The sequence below is a fragment of the Cucumis melo genome, chromosome 9 (assembly GCF_025177605.1).
Source record: "Cucumis melo cultivar AY chromosome 9, USDA_Cmelo_AY_1.0, whole genome shotgun sequence".
Taxonomy (NCBI): Eukaryota; Viridiplantae; Streptophyta; class Magnoliopsida; order Cucurbitales; family Cucurbitaceae; genus Cucumis; species Cucumis melo.
The window spans coordinates 22,688,236-22,703,675 of NC_066865.1; the positions used below are offsets into that span (position 1 = coordinate 22,688,236).

General features: G+C 31.9%; 2 protein-coding genes across 5 annotated transcripts; one reads left to right on the forward strand and one right to left on the reverse strand.

Annotated features, from left to right (window-relative positions):
- Nucleotides 1–1,266: 1,266 nt before the first annotated feature.
- Nucleotides 1,267–5,470, reverse strand: LOC103482657 (amine oxidase [copper-containing] gamma 1-like). Of its 4 annotated transcripts, none has more exons than XM_008438925.3 (6): nucleotides 5,305–5,470; nucleotides 3,331–4,681; nucleotides 2,500–2,619; nucleotides 1,963–2,415; nucleotides 1,725–1,822; nucleotides 1,267–1,638 (listed from the first exon to the last, which is right to left on the reverse strand). In XM_008438925.3, the coding sequence occupies exons 2-6, from the start codon at nucleotides 4,573–4,575 to the stop codon at nucleotides 1,422–1,424; spliced, it is 2,133 nt and encodes a 710-aa protein (XP_008437147.1). In that variant the 5' UTR covers nucleotides 4,576–4,681; nucleotides 5,305–5,470; the 3' UTR covers nucleotides 1,267–1,421. The 4 variants fall into 4 exon arrangements, with proteins under 4 accessions (XP_008437147.1, XP_050945798.1, XP_050945799.1 ...); XM_051089841.1 differs by having other exon boundaries at nucleotides 3,331–4,695; nucleotides 5,305–5,354; XM_051089842.1 differs by having other exon boundaries at nucleotides 3,331–4,704; nucleotides 5,305–5,337.
- A 5,628-nt stretch (nucleotides 5,471–11,098) lies between these two features.
- LOC103483062 (uncharacterized) lies at nucleotides 11,099–15,338 on the forward strand. The gene is made up of 8 exons (XM_051089844.1): nucleotides 11,099–11,311; nucleotides 11,434–11,559; nucleotides 12,212–12,310; nucleotides 12,950–13,092; nucleotides 13,873–13,981; nucleotides 14,299–14,406; nucleotides 14,499–14,639; nucleotides 14,714–15,338. The coding sequence occupies exons 1-8, from the start codon at nucleotides 11,234–11,236 to the stop codon at nucleotides 15,101–15,103; spliced, it is 1,194 nt and encodes a 397-aa protein (XP_050945801.1). The 5' UTR covers nucleotides 11,099–11,233; the 3' UTR covers nucleotides 15,104–15,338.
- Nucleotides 15,339–15,440: the final 102 nt, after the last annotated feature.

A 15,440-nucleotide genomic window follows, 5' to 3' on the forward strand; every position in this document is an offset into this window, starting at 1 on the left:
ATAGCAACACTTTGAGTTAAAGAGTAGCCCAAAGCAAGATAAAGTATGGGAAAAAGAAGTAGCAAAGCACGTCACAAGCTTGACGATCCAAAAAAAATGTCTTAGTCCAAGAAAGGAAAATCAAATGAAAAGATGATTTGAAAACCTTAAAAGAAAACGTTTAGGTTAACGAAAACTGTAAATATAGTAAACCTTTCAAGAAAATGAAGTTAACTCGTATACTAAAATTCTCTACTTGCAATAGTGTTTTTCATGCTAACTTAATCACGGAAGCATGTGTGGCAAACATCATATTAGTATGTAGATTTTTTTTTTAATCTTTAGGTTACCTTCTTCCCTAAAATAAAATTAAGGGTCGTTGCTACAAGAAGGAGGAGTTGATGATCATATTGACATTGTTTATATTTTGACTTCAACCAAAAAAAAAAATATACTATTGACATATTCCACATATTTCTTAAACTCACAAGTCTACTAACATGTGAACTTATATTATATATAAAACTTAAGTTTAAAAATCTATTAGAAGCACTGTTTAGACCTTTAATATTTTTATTTTGTTGTCTATATTATAAAGAATGTTCTAGAAAAACTAAGATAAATATAAAAAATTATAAAAGAAAGTTTTTAAAAGCTTTATAGAAATGGGTTAAAAAAAGAAAAGAAAAATAGTTCTATCAAACATGGTTTACACAAAATAAAAATGATTTAATGATGTATAGATTTAGAAGTTTGTTGTTAAACATAGACACAAATACTTAAACTAAGAAATATATGTGAAGGAAAGTAAATAGTTAATTAATTAGTGATGGATTACATTGTGAACGTACAAGTGGACGCAGGTGTTTTCTCTTGAACAAAGGATATCTTGTGAGATATTGTGATCTATGTTTAACATCGGAAGTTTGAGTGTGGTTTCATTGGGATGTGTTCAAGAGCATGAAATAGAAATATGTTTTGGTTAAAAGAAATGATAAGGAAATATGGACTCAAAATGAAGTTGGTATTGGATTTTGAAATTTAAGTCTGTAGAATCTTTTTCTAACCTCATCCAAAATATTGGCTCAAAATGAAGTTTATCTCTTCCTCTTGAGAGGTACAGATTATGTAGAGTTATAAATTCTCCTAATTAGCACTTTCCTTTAATATATTTCTTTCTTGTATACTTTGTATGGTCACCATACTATGGTGTATTTCGTTTTCTATGACCTTGTAAAGATATACAATTATTTAATAAATTAACTAACAATTATATGTACTATAAAATTCCAACTAATTAATACATTTTATTTTCATGGTTCTAGGTACATTAACCTAAATAGAGCCTTTACATAACCTTTTTATTTAACATAGTAACTATGTAGATAAGTAACGGAAACTCCAACCTCAAAAACTACAAAGCTAAGTTCAATAAGACATCCTTAAAAGTTTAGTGAAGATCGAACATTACACACAGGTAAGTCATCCACGAAAGCAGGGGCTGCTCGAAGAATGGGATTTCTGTCGAAGAAATTAACGGGCTTTAGATCAAAGCTAGAGGACACAATTGGCATTACCGGGAAATCTTCTTGACATGGGACGTGATGAAACCCTAAAGTATACCACAATACTATGTCTCTATTCTCGATGGGACGGTTTCTGTTTCATAATCAATGTTTAACCAAATTATAACCGTTGTAAATTTTTATAGTAAGATAGGAAAATAGATATATTTATAAAGTTACCTTTGAGACCAGGTTGCTAATGTGTCATCTCCCCTGCTTTGGTACGCCAAAAACCCACCCGCCCATTGCTCATTTTTGTTGTATGGAGTTACCCAAATCTATCAAGGTTTTTCATTATTCAAACTACAATAATATACATTGATATATATATATATATATATATATATATATATATATATATATATATATGTTTCCAATGAAAATGCTAATCGTTAAGAGTTGCAGTAAGGACAAGTACCTGGTTATTAGTAAAAGCACTTCTGATTTGTGGAGGATCGTCCAAATCAAGCAAGCTAGCAGCTGTGGCTGTAGGGACAATCTTATACCCCGATGGGTTGCCCAATCTGGACAATTTGGTTGGGTTCACCACATGAAATTCTGAAGGATCAACAAGGCTTAGTATAATTTTAGCCTCATCTTCCATTTTAGCCACTTTTTTATATGGTTTATATATGCTTTTCCTTGGCGAAGATTTTGGTGATTTGTTAACTTGTTCTTCTTTAACAAGATCGATGTTTACAAATGAATTATTCACACCATCCACATCCATGTCTAGGTAAAATGTTATGTAGTGATCATGAACCACTCCTATTGCATTTTCTGATACCAATGGTTCAAATCCTTCATTGTCTTTGTTTTCTGTATACTCTTTTGGTGTTGCTTTTATCATTAGCATCCCTGATAATCCAACCTAATCAGACCGTTGTCTTATTAGAAAGATTAGATTTTAATTAAAAGATTGAAAATGTATTAATGAATAGATAGTTCATCTCACCTCAACACGAATTAAACCATCTGTTTGAAACTCCCAATCAATAATATAGTCATAATTTCCCAAGGTTGATGTCATGCGAGCTACAAGTGTCACTTTTTGTCTAGCTTCTCCTGACTTTGCCTACCAATTCAAACTCAAAATTAAAAGAACATTTTAGACTCAAACTTTGGATTATCTTTCTTATACATTGGTGGATATGGTTGATAAATTTTGTGATAGTAATATTTTGTTTTAATAAAAATGCAACCGACTTCAAAGGAGTTGTGATTAAAGTTGTGTGTGATTAGGAATTAATCCTCCAACCTATTGGATAAGCACTTTGTCAATTGAGTCACATTTTTTTTCTTTAATACTCAAAACATTCTATTATATAAAAATAAATCTTTTAAAAGCAAACATTAAAATTAAAATGTGTAGCGACTAAATGGATTTGATCTTAAGAATTAAAATATTCAAATTAAACATCTATCATTTTAGTGATAGATTTATTTGTATCTATCACGATCTATAACTAATAAAAAGTAAAATTTTATTATACTTATAAATATTTTCAACTGTTTTATTTTTTAAAACAATTTTCTTGAGACGTAATACTATATATATATGAATCTTAAGTATTTTGTTTCCGTCGAGCTAAAAAAATATACCAGTCTTTGGATGTATTAAGCAAAGGTATGTGAACCAAGTTAAAAGAAAACTTAAATATAACATTTTGAAATGCGATGAGTTAATTGAAATAAAAATCAAACGCTCGGTACTAAAGATGTAAAACATTGTGAAGCCTAGAAACCATAAAGTAAAAAGACATTTATCAAAGAAATGTAGACTTACATTTGGAAGAAGGGTATCAGTATGGCGCCAACTGATATCTCCAGCATATCTCTCGAACACACATATTATATTTTCTTGAACATACGGCTTCCCATTTCCATCCACAAACACCCCATCCATATAATACGAATTCCTTGGACAGTCATTCAATGGCACCAACGACGTCGACAACAATCCTAATCCGTATTCTCCAGCATCCATATATGTCTTAAAATACCAATGTTCATCAAAATCCATGTACGGCACATAAAGCTCCGATGGAAACCCTTTATACATCACATTTCTGAGCTCCCCTGTTTCTGAATCTCTCACCATTACCCTTGAGATCACCATTCCTGCTCGTTGATCTGGCTTTATATGAAATTCCCACCTCCCCCATTTCACTATATGTCCATTCTCAACTGTAAAGCTTGGTCCTTTCGGTTGCTCTATTGATATCGGGTTTATCTGTTTGATCTCCGGTGGCTCTTTTTCGCCATTGTATATATAATCTGTATTTGCGCTTCTTGGGATTGGGATTCCTTTTCCAGTATCAGCGATTTTGATTACTTCTTGCTTGTTGAGATCTACCGTGACCGTCAGTCCTTCAATTGGTCTCATGTAATAATTTGATGTGCCTTGGAGCGTGTAAAATTGTAATTTGGCAAATCGTCTTCCTTCTTCCTCTTTTCCGAACCAGCCTGGTGATGGGGAAAGGAATTTTACATCCTTGAGTTTCACTCCACGTGCGAGTATGCTCTTTTGAACGTTACTATTTGCTAATGCTACGTCGAATGCACTTAGAAGCTCTTCTATTGTGATCATTGGGTATCCTCTTGTCGGGTTCGCTGTGTGTCGAATGACGCGGTGTAATTCGAGATCGATAGATAGTACGTGGACTTGTTCGTGGAGGATTCCGACAACGGCTGCTCGTCGAGGTGGAAGTGGGTCGCCAAATTCCCAGCTCAATACTAATGATTTGTCTGGCTCTTCTAGTGCTAGAGAGTGAATTGTTGGAAAAGAATTTGAAAATGGTTCGTAACTTGATAGAATGTCTCTAACTTTGTTGATTTCTTGGACAGTGAGTGGATCTAGTGGATGGTGAGGGGCTTTGGACATGAGGCTAATGTGTTTTTCAAAGCTTTGTTTTTCATCATTCATGTCTTCTGGTGGAAGGTTTACAAAAATTGGAAACCAGAGACGAGAGACTACAAGGACGGTGACGATCGAAAGGATCAAGAAGCATAAGGATGAAAGTTTGTCCATTGATATGGATTCAAATTTCTTAAACTAGCACTCGGCTTCGAGCTTCTATTAATGGATGTTTTCTTGTCTTATGGGGAGGAATCCATGTCCAGTTATTATTTAGTACCTATAAAAAAGAAACTAACATTTCTGATAAAAATTCAACCATATGATAAAGTCAGACCAAATAAAAAATAGGCATGAGAACTACATTAATTAAAGAATATAAAGCAAAATTGTAAGAGAAGGAGATACTCTGTCTTCTTCTTCTTCAATGAAAGACAATGGTGGACAAAAAGATAAGTCTTAAAAAATTCAAAATAAGAAAAGAGAACAAAAGATTTTATTATATCGTTGTAGAACCCCAATCAAACAACATGGAGAATGTAATTAGGGAAAATTGTCTTCATCGACACCTTAAGGTGTCAAAAGCTCTTGATTGGACCAAAGATAAGATACATGACCTTAGAACAACCAATAAACATCAACTATGGTTGTATTGTACAAACAAAGACCAAAACAAAAACACCCAGAAAGCCATAAGTTTCAGCTGACTATGGTAGATAACGAAGAAAAAGGAGAAGAAAAAAGAAAAAGCAGAGAAAGAAGTGCAGCAACCAAAATTACAAGTAGGAAGAAAAAATCAGAAGAAAACAGAGTGAGAGAAAGCTGAAGGGCAATCAATAAAGGTAAAGAAGTAGAAATTAAATAGTTTAACGAAGCATGAGAGAGAGAGAGGGAGAAACAAACCTTAGTCAAGCAGCCAATTTGTGGGCAACTTGGCGTTGAGAAGGAGAAGGAGAGTGAAAGAAAAATGGAAATCTCAAAAGATATTTATATCAACAATTTCTAGGTCTTAACATTTGAGCAATAAAGTGGAGCATCACACATTTTTGTACCATCTCATATTAAAATCAAGCGTATAAATAAGAAAGGATGTGTCAATTAGTGACTTATTATATTTTCCTCCCATATTCCAACTAAAAATATTTAATATATTTTTAAAATAAAATAAGAAAAATTTAGAGATTTTCTCAAAATGTAAAAAAAATAAAATCCACATCTATCATTGTTAAACTATAAAATAGTATTATATTTGTGAGTTTTTTTTTTCTTTTTTATCATTTATTTCATCCAAATAAAAGTGACCAAGATTGAGAGTTTAGTGTGGAAAATATTCATGAAGTAGCTAATGCAAGTTGTCTCATTAAATTAATGTTTATTTAGTTCCAATTGCTAAATAAAATATTAAGTCAAATTAAGAGTGGAGATTACAACTCAACTCTTTTGAAACCAATTTGCTAAAATATATTCTAATCAATAAAAACGTTTTAATATTACTTTGTTTTTTCTAAATTCCTTTTTATATATTTGTAGTGTTTCTACTTCCAAAAGGTTTGTTTTTTACTTTGTACTTTTACCGATTTCAATAACAAAGTTTTATAGATCAAACTTTAGTTCATCGATTTAAATTTTTAAACTTTAGTAAGTTAAGTTTAAAGTTGTCAAAAGCATAACTTTCACAGTAGAGTTAAAGAAATAATGTTAGTTCTAGACAAATGCTAGAATCAAATAGATAATAACGATTTGTCATTAAATTTGATTTTTTTTTTTTCATTTATTTGTTTTCTCTTCTTTGTCTTTTACTTATTGAGAAATACTTTCACATAAAGTTTTTGACATATTCTAATATAAAATTTTCGAAGGATATTATCATTATATTATTTATGTTCATGAACTATGAAATATCTAAAATTAAATAAGTGATTACAATCTAAATGGATGTCATTATTAGTTCGAAATTATTTATTTTATTCAACATTCAAAGAAAGGTATAAACAATTGATACTTCCCCAAAATTTAAAATAGAAAAAAAAAAATCAAAGGGTTGATTCAATATAGTATGTGGTGGCCATGAGAACATAGAGAAAATGTACTCTTTTTTCTTCGTCTAATAGTTATGCGTCCTTTCTTAAATAAATCACTTGTCCTAAATTTTGGTACATTGATGATGACATAATGTAATATTTCCTTTCTGATTCAAATGGAATTTTTTATATGGTGGGTATTGAAGAAAATGACATTTCATTTTGAAGGGCACCTAGCCAATATTGAGATAGAGTGGATGAAGGACACTTCAATTACTTCATTGTCGTTATTGTTTTGATTTTGCTTTTGTTCTGTGTTCGGTCAACGTTGAGACGTAAATATTTATAAATATAATAAAACTTTGAATCTAACTAAAATTATCTACGTCAATTATCAATAGATTTTAAAATTTTGATATATATATATATAGATAGATTTATTTTACAAAACAATCATTTTATTTTTCAAATTTTTGTTATTATCTCTTATGATTTAAGACTGCATTTCAAAACTTGGATTAAAAAAATGAACATTTTCAAATATAGCAAATAACTTAAGCTTGAAACTATTAGCAAAACTTTTTTTTTTTTTTTTTTTTTTTTGCTATTAATTGACAATTTTCTTACGAGTAGAGTACATACTATAAAAATAAGGCAGTCCCATTGAAAATTTAATAATATTATACAGAAAAAAGGGAGAAAAAATAGTCCAGATAAAGATAAAAGGTACTTTTTTTAGAAATGAAGATAAAAAGGACTTTAATTGGGATAAGTAAGGAAGAAAATAACATAAATGAGAATAAGATAAAGGGGTAGGAAAAGCATAATTCTAAAAAAAAATTCTTTATAAATAATACTGAATGAATCAAAGGCTTTCAAAATTGGTTTGTTCATTAAAAAAGATATAATAAATAAATAAATAAATAAACAATCAAAATTTCAAAACTATACTCAAATTAAATACCTTTAATACATAAATCTAGGCTAAACACATGGGTTTATCTTATCTGTACCAAACATCTATCTTTCACAACTTGTTTCATCACCAAACACTTTCACGTGTTTGACCCATTGCATAATTGAGTTAATTAATTTGAAGGTGAGAACTATTTTAATCTAAATATGAAATAGTAAATACTATAATTAAAAACATTGTAATATATATAAAAATTATTTAAAGTTAATTGTAGATTATATATAATAGTTAGCAACATCAACTATTATGATAAGAGTCTTGAACAAAACAATAATAATTCACCATAGGCATTAATAATAGTAAAACAACAATCTCTTTTCTTGGAACCTTTACAAAAAATTTAGTTATTACCAACAAATTAATCTCACAATTAAATATTTATAAGATATATGAGTTCTATTCATCGAAAACCTTATATTGTCTAATATGATTAGTTTAAATGGACTAATATAGACATTTAATATCCTATATTGTCAAAGATACAAATATCCAACTTTATATATTGGCTTCCCTAATCAAGTACATGTATTTTGTTTATTTTTTTCAACCCTAATAATTTACAACTGTCTTGAAGATTTTTGTTTGTGCTATTTTAACATTTTATGCCATTATAAGAAACTCTTTCTGTCCACACAAGCACATATCTAGATCAACATAAACCATTTTTGGAAACATAAGATCTGTTGGGAGAAAAAAATTTCCAACACAACCTGGAGACGGCATAAGTTATTTTCTCCTAACGTAGAAGTGTTTTTTTTTTTTTTTTCTTTTCATACCAAACATATTGCAGTATTGGTAGTATACTGATTTTTCTACAGATAAAATAAAAATATTCCTTAATACAACCATATCTTTAGGTTTATGCATTTTTCTTGTTCTTTCAAATCACATGCTAAAACTGTGACCAAAATAATGATGAAGAATCTTGATTTTTAAGGCCCCAAAAGTCAAAATGATCTGATGTTTAAATTTTAAGGGGGGATAACTATGAGCTTTAGTTTAATTCATCGGTTAACTTTTATTTGACCATTAAACATAGAGAAAATTATTTTGGTGTTGAAATCAGATTACACAGACAGTGGCTCAAGTCACAGTGAGATGAGAGGGGAGAAAAGAAGATGAAAATTAAGTAGAAGAAGAGAAGACAAATGCATGAAAGGGAAATAGAGAAAGAGATGTTGTTGACAATGACATCAAAGTTGAAAGAGAGAAAAAAAGTTGGAATGAGAGAGGAGAAGAATAAGTAAAGATATAAAATAAATGGAGAAAAGAGAGTAGGGAGAAATTTTTGTAGATGTTTGATGTATTCTAATCCAAGGGTAAGAACAGAATTTTATACCTATAAAAGTTTTTCAAAAACCACCTTTTAGAAAGTTTTTTATTTTTCCCATTTTACTCACACTCTCTACCTTTTTTTTTTTTTTTTTTCTTATATATTTGTTTAATGGAAATTCTTACACACATTCTTAATTAAAAAGAAAAACATTTTAACTCTCGTTGTTTGAGTTCGATTAATGTAAGTAAATAAGTCATTTTCTTGAAGGATGATTAAAAGTAAGGCTAATTGCATTTAAATGACAATCATACAAATGTACAAATTAAGATAAGGGAGGAAGATAATAATGGGAAGAATTGTTTTATTTGAAATGTCCTCGTCTACTTTACTTCAATAATATTTGTTAATCAATAACGTCTCTTTCTTTCTTTTTTCTTTATATATATATATATATATACACTTTCTTTCTTGGCCAACTTCATATAACAATTCTATCAAAATGTAAATTTCACATTATGGACACCACACTTAAGCACGAATATCTCTCTGAAAAAGATGTATAATTATTAGAAAAAGGAAAAGAAAAATACAACTCTTCATCACCACACACACTATACCTTAGATTCGTTAATTCGTGCATAATGAATGGTCGGAGGAAACTTATAACCCTTGGATTTTTCAAAGTGTTTTTCTACCTTCCACATAAATATCAATGCATACCTTTACGTTTACAAGTTGTATGGAGTGAAATCATGTTAAACCAATAAATATTGTTTCCATTTAAATTTTATCGTATCTATAGAAAAATTGTACGCTTGGTATCCATTTAATATACAACTAAAACAAAATCACACAAGCATGCCCAAGATCACATACGATCGTGTAAGTTGATGAGGTTACATAGTACACACCGACGGATTTAACACAGGTTCAAGTGACTCGAATCCCTTTCTAACTTTATGTTGTTTATATATAAAAAAACTTCAAGCCTCACTACTTACATTCTTTTTCCTAGATTATTTTTACTAATTTATAAAGTCTAGCGTCAATAAGATTTATGAATCCGTTACGTTAATATGTAAGCAACCAAGTAAACCAACTATAAATCTTTGAAAGAACAAGGAAGAATAAAATCCTTTGAAATATGTCAAAGAGATTCAAATAGGCTCATACTCGTATCAGGGGACTTCATGGAATGTTTTCCAACCTTGATTTTACAAGAGATCACAGTCTAATCTTCTACGTTAATGTAGGATTTTGGATGATGCATAAATTTGATAAATTTCTGGAAAGGCCAACACTATTTTTGTTACATGTGATTTTGAAGCAGTAAAAAGATTGAGATTAAAAGTAAAACTAAGAGAAGTAACATAATCCCAGAACGGACTCGAGGTTGGCAGGAAACGAGTTGGTCGAGGCCAATAAGACCTTCGTGGCAATTAGGCTGCCTCAACCTCAAAGGTCAAGGACAAGACCAACGAATCCCTCACATGAGGCTAATATGTAATTGGTCATTTATCTGGAACCTCCTAGTGGCCCAATCCAACCCATGTGTGTCCAGTTTTCAAAAGGGTAAAGAAGATAGAATGCTAATATCAAAACTGATAAAGAACTCCTTATAGAACCCCACAATAAACAGAACAGAACAAGACCAACCTGACAAGCATATATAAAGTAAGTTCGTCCTCCTACTAAAAACTATTTTCTTTGATCTTTTTGTTGGAATTCAATTTAAGCATCAGAGTTTGTCTGACAAATGTGTGTGTGATTTTGACTGTTCGTTCTCCTTTCGAAACGAAAAAATTTGTAGCATTTTTTATTTGGCCCCGAATTCAGTCACTAACCAAACAATCGCAATGAGATATTAAAACAGGCCCAGTTACGCAAGGAAGAACAGCCGGCCCAACACACACTAAAATCTACTTTTCTCCATTTTCCTTTTCTTGTTTTCATTTTGATCTTTTAAGTTCCAAAATTACACTTTAAACATTCCTTTTTCACTAAATACTTTATTTTTTAATCTTATATTTTAACATCTATAAATAAATTTGAAATAATTGGAAAGTCAAATTATAAAATTAATTTTTAATTTTTTAATTATAATTAGTAGATATTAATCTCAAGCCACTCAATATTCATTTAAAATTAATTAAGATTATGAGTTCAATTATCCGATACAAATTAATTTTTTTTTTATATATAAAATTACTCATATATATATATATATATATATATATATAAAGAAGGAAGAAGAAGGAAAGGAGGAAAAGGAAGTGAAGGAGGAGGCGGTTAAAAGGGAAGGAAAGGGGAAGGGATTTTCGTTGTGAAGTAAAATGATAGGATTGGAAGAGTGGGGCCAGCCACGTGGTTTTCGGTACTCATCAACCCAAATTCAATAAAATCCAACGAATTGTTTAGAGCCTAAGAAGAGAAGAGAAGAGAACAACAACAACAACAACATCATCATCATCATAATATAGAGGTTTTAGAGCTTTTTCTTTCAAACACAACAACTCAGAAGAGATAGATCTCAGATCAAAATTAACATGATCTTCTAATATGGGAATCAAAGGCGTCTCCTCGGCGCCCGGCGATTTCATCTACTTCAAGTCTCAGGTTCCCCTTCACCGGATTCCTGTACGTTCCTCTCTCTCTCTCTATTCCTTTCTTTTCCCATTATTTCCATTTCCATTTCCTAGGGTTTTCTTTCTCCCCCTTTCTTTTCATTCTTATTCATATCCTTTTGTTCACTCTCCCAGATTGGTACCAAGCAATGGCGATACTATGATTTTGGCCCTAAAGTTGTACCGCCTCTTATCTGCCTTCCTGGTATTGCCGGCACGGCCGATGTCTACTACAAACAAATTATGTTTCTCTCAATGAAGGTACTCTTAGCTTCTTATTTTCACTTTCTTTTGGTTTTTGGATTACTTCGGTAGTTTAATTCACTATTTTTCCTTTGTCCTCGATTTCTATGTTGATTTGTGGTCTGTTGAGATCGGAGAACATTGACTCTCCAGGGTGTTTATTTTATGCAGAGATGGTCTAGTTGAGTATTCCCCCTTTTAGAGATGAATAGAGAAAAGTTGAGTAAAGATAAGAATTGATTAGGATAAGGCTATTGCATAACGTTTGTAAGTTTTTAATGTTGTAGGCGTTTTAAGTTTAGCTTCTGTAGAATGATCTTCATCTATTCCTTACAAGCTAGGTAAAGAGCAAGGTCAACGCTTTCTCCTCTTGTGTGAACATGCATAGATTATAGCGTGTGACTGGAGATACCTTTATTCAAATCACTTAATTTTTAACTAGATAATCTTTTTGTGAAAATAGTTCATTCTTCATACGAATTTGGAATTGTTGCTACCCAAAGGTTATACCGTTGTTGAACTTTTGGATTTCAAGTATATCTTTTTGCCTTTTTGTTTTTTTAATTAGTTTCTGCTTGTAAATCCAAGATGTTTTTGCCTTTACTTCAAAATTTGTGCATTCAACTATCTTGGGAAATATTGCAGAATCACATCATTTTTATTCATACAGGGTTACCGGGTAATTTCTGTTGACATTCCACGTGTATGGAATCATCAAGAGTGGATTCAAACATTTGAAAAGTTCTTGGATGCCATAGATGTTCATCGTGTACGTATTTTGTTTATGTCAATCTCATAATGTTATTCTGTTTTCCTTTGTCTTTCTTGTGATTAATACAACTTCTCTTCTTCTCTTGTGCATGACATGGTACGGATTTTATTTTGTGTGAACCAGCACACTTATTGAGGTTATTATATTTAAGTTTCTAGAAACAAGATTTTGCCGAACATCAACCCTAATTAGGTTTTCTGGTGATGTGTAGCCATAAACCTATGAGAAGAACAGAAATATTTCTAGATACCATGAAATTGAGTAGATTTTGATCTTGTCATTTGGGTATGCATGAGAGAAAAAAATTGTGGTACCAACTAAAATTATTAGTACCACTGGAATTTGTATATAATGTAATTTAGTGGATTTATCTTATCCTCATAGTCTCTCAAATATTTGCATGAGGGTCATTTTCTTCGCTGATTCTGTTTCTAGTAGATTGCATTTGATGAGAGAGGGAAGACTGACGGTAGATGTCTTATATGATGATAGGTTGATAGGTTTCTTCAGGTTGTGTTAATCAATTTTGTGGCTGTTGTTCACTGTTCACGACTGTAACATTTGCACAATATTTATGGTTTTGAATTGATTGGCAAACTAAAGACTTCTAAAGTTTAATGGCCGTGCTTTCAACAGATACATCTCTATGGCACTTCACTTGGGGGATTTCTAGCACAGCTATTTGCTCAACATCGGCCAAGACGTGTTAAATCTTTGATATTATCGAATTCATATCTTGAGACTAAAAGTTTTTCTGCAGCAATGCCATGGTCACCAATGTATGCTTCTGGTGCCATTTTTTTCTTTCTAAATTTAGTTATTTGCTTTATTCCTTGCTGAGTACAAATTTATGAGCTGAAGAATTTTTGTTATTGGGTAAATTACCACAATTATTCTTCATCTACTGCCATAATCTCTGCCACTATAAAAACTAGAAATGCAATTTTGGAGAAGTTCCAATTTTGTCCAGTTGGACTTGAAAAAGAAAATCAGAAACTGAAGACTATTTCCATTGATAAAATAGAAAAGTAAGAGACGGACAACCCCAAGCAGAGAGAAGCAAAAGCAGCCCAGCAGTCATTCCTAAATTTTTAGGATTTTAAACCATTTGGGGAGAGAACGTCACTCGGAAACCAGTGCTACAATCTTCTTAGTTCCTAATAACCCCAACCCCCTCCCCTTATGGAACGTAAATCCATGTTTGCATTAGTACAAGGAAGATTCCCTATGACCACTTCTCATTCTCAAGCTGCAATATCTGATCTCATTGGTATCGTATGTTATTAGTACAATGAGTTTAATGGTGGCAACTTTGGAATATATATCTAGTTCCTTCGCCCTGTCCACCTCCCTAAACTTTTTTAAATTCTTTCCAGAGCGCAGTTTTATTGCATAATTTTTAGCCTTACCTTTAATGCTGTCATGACATGTTCCTGATCTACCTATAATGTAATAATGTACATATTCCTGTAGATCTGTCTCATCCAAATTTTTGTGTTCTTCAGTATAAAATTTTCCTTCAATATTAACTCGCAGGATTTTGGTATTGCTTTCTGCAGTGTTAGTTGGGCACCCTCTTTTTTGCTGAAAAGGTATGTCTTAACAGGAATTCGCGATGGCCCACATGAACCTTTCATTGCAGATTCTGTAGACTTTGTTGTTTCTCAGGTAACTATGACTCAGTTCAGTTAGTAATGGATCAGTTCTGGTCTTCTAGATGGTTCACTGTTTCTTGTTTTGTTGAACATGTTGTAATTCTGATTGAAGTGTGCAGTATATTTTAGACTTCCAAATAAAAAAATCCCAATCTCCTAGAGAGAGTTTGGCATGACTCCTATGGGGACGTGTTATATGAAATTGTATGTACATTCACCCCTTCATGACATGCTTTAGGAGAATGGCCTCATCTTTTTCTCAGTCAAAGATGATGTATCATGTGCAAACGGTTAGCTCGTTTAGCCCTGAATATAATATTATCAGTTCAGGTGGAAACGCTTTCCAAAGAAGATCTGGCATCAAGGCTGACCCTAACAGTTGATGATGCCTCAATTGGGCCTCTTCTTCTTCCAGATTCGTCTATTACCATAATGGATGTATGCCTTCTAAGACTTGCTGCTTTAGTATCTATATGTAACTTGATATCTTGATTAGAAACCTCACTTTCTTCCCTTTTTCTCCCCCATAGACAAACGACTATTGTGCGGTTCCATTGCAACTCAAAGATCAACTGAATGAAAGGTATCCTGGAGCCAGAAGAGCATACTTGAAAACAGGGGGTGATTTCCCATTTCTTTCACGCCCTGATGAAGTTAACTTGCATCTTCAGGTGAATACAACGCCCCGCAATATTTTTTTTATGTTCAAATCTGCCCCTATCTCATCTTAAATTATCTGCAACAGCTGCACTTGAGACGTGTTGGCGTAGAAGCTCGTCCAGATTTGGTCCAGATTGCTTCACAAGGAGGAGGTAGCGACAGTGGTCCGAGTGAAAAGAAGGACGAAAGAGATGGTGATGACACACATAAGGATGACAATGAACACACAGAAAGTTCACCATCCGAAAGTCAAGTATCTCCAGCTCCAGAGAGTTCAGAATCTCATAGTATAGACAATCAGCTACTTAACAATGCTAAAGCTTGTTATTTGGGTAACCATGGAGAAACTATGGTACTCGTGATAATCAACAAAATATTACTACAATATGTTCAGATGATATGTGTAAGTTTGATGCTAAGCATGATGGATGCTAGTGACTCAACTCACCTGTTGTCATTGATACCAGACAGGTAGGATTAGACAAGTTTTATTGTGAGCAAAGTTGACCCTCTGTTCGTTTGTTTCACGGTTTCATCAAATTCTTATTTGATTTTTTTTTTTTTTTTTCATTTCTTTCACATCTGTGAGCTTCATTTGTTGTAAATTTTCATTACCAAGTTTGTCAGGCTGAAATATTGTAGTTCTTGGATACGTTATAATCATTAGACCAGACAGGTTTTTTAATACAGGATTGAAAGTGTTCATTTCTGTTTTTCTTTTGATCCTATATAAAACCTCGTGAAGAAACTGTGCAACTCTTGATGAGTAATATTTTGCTTTGTCATTTTCGTAATAATTGCAAACCAACCCC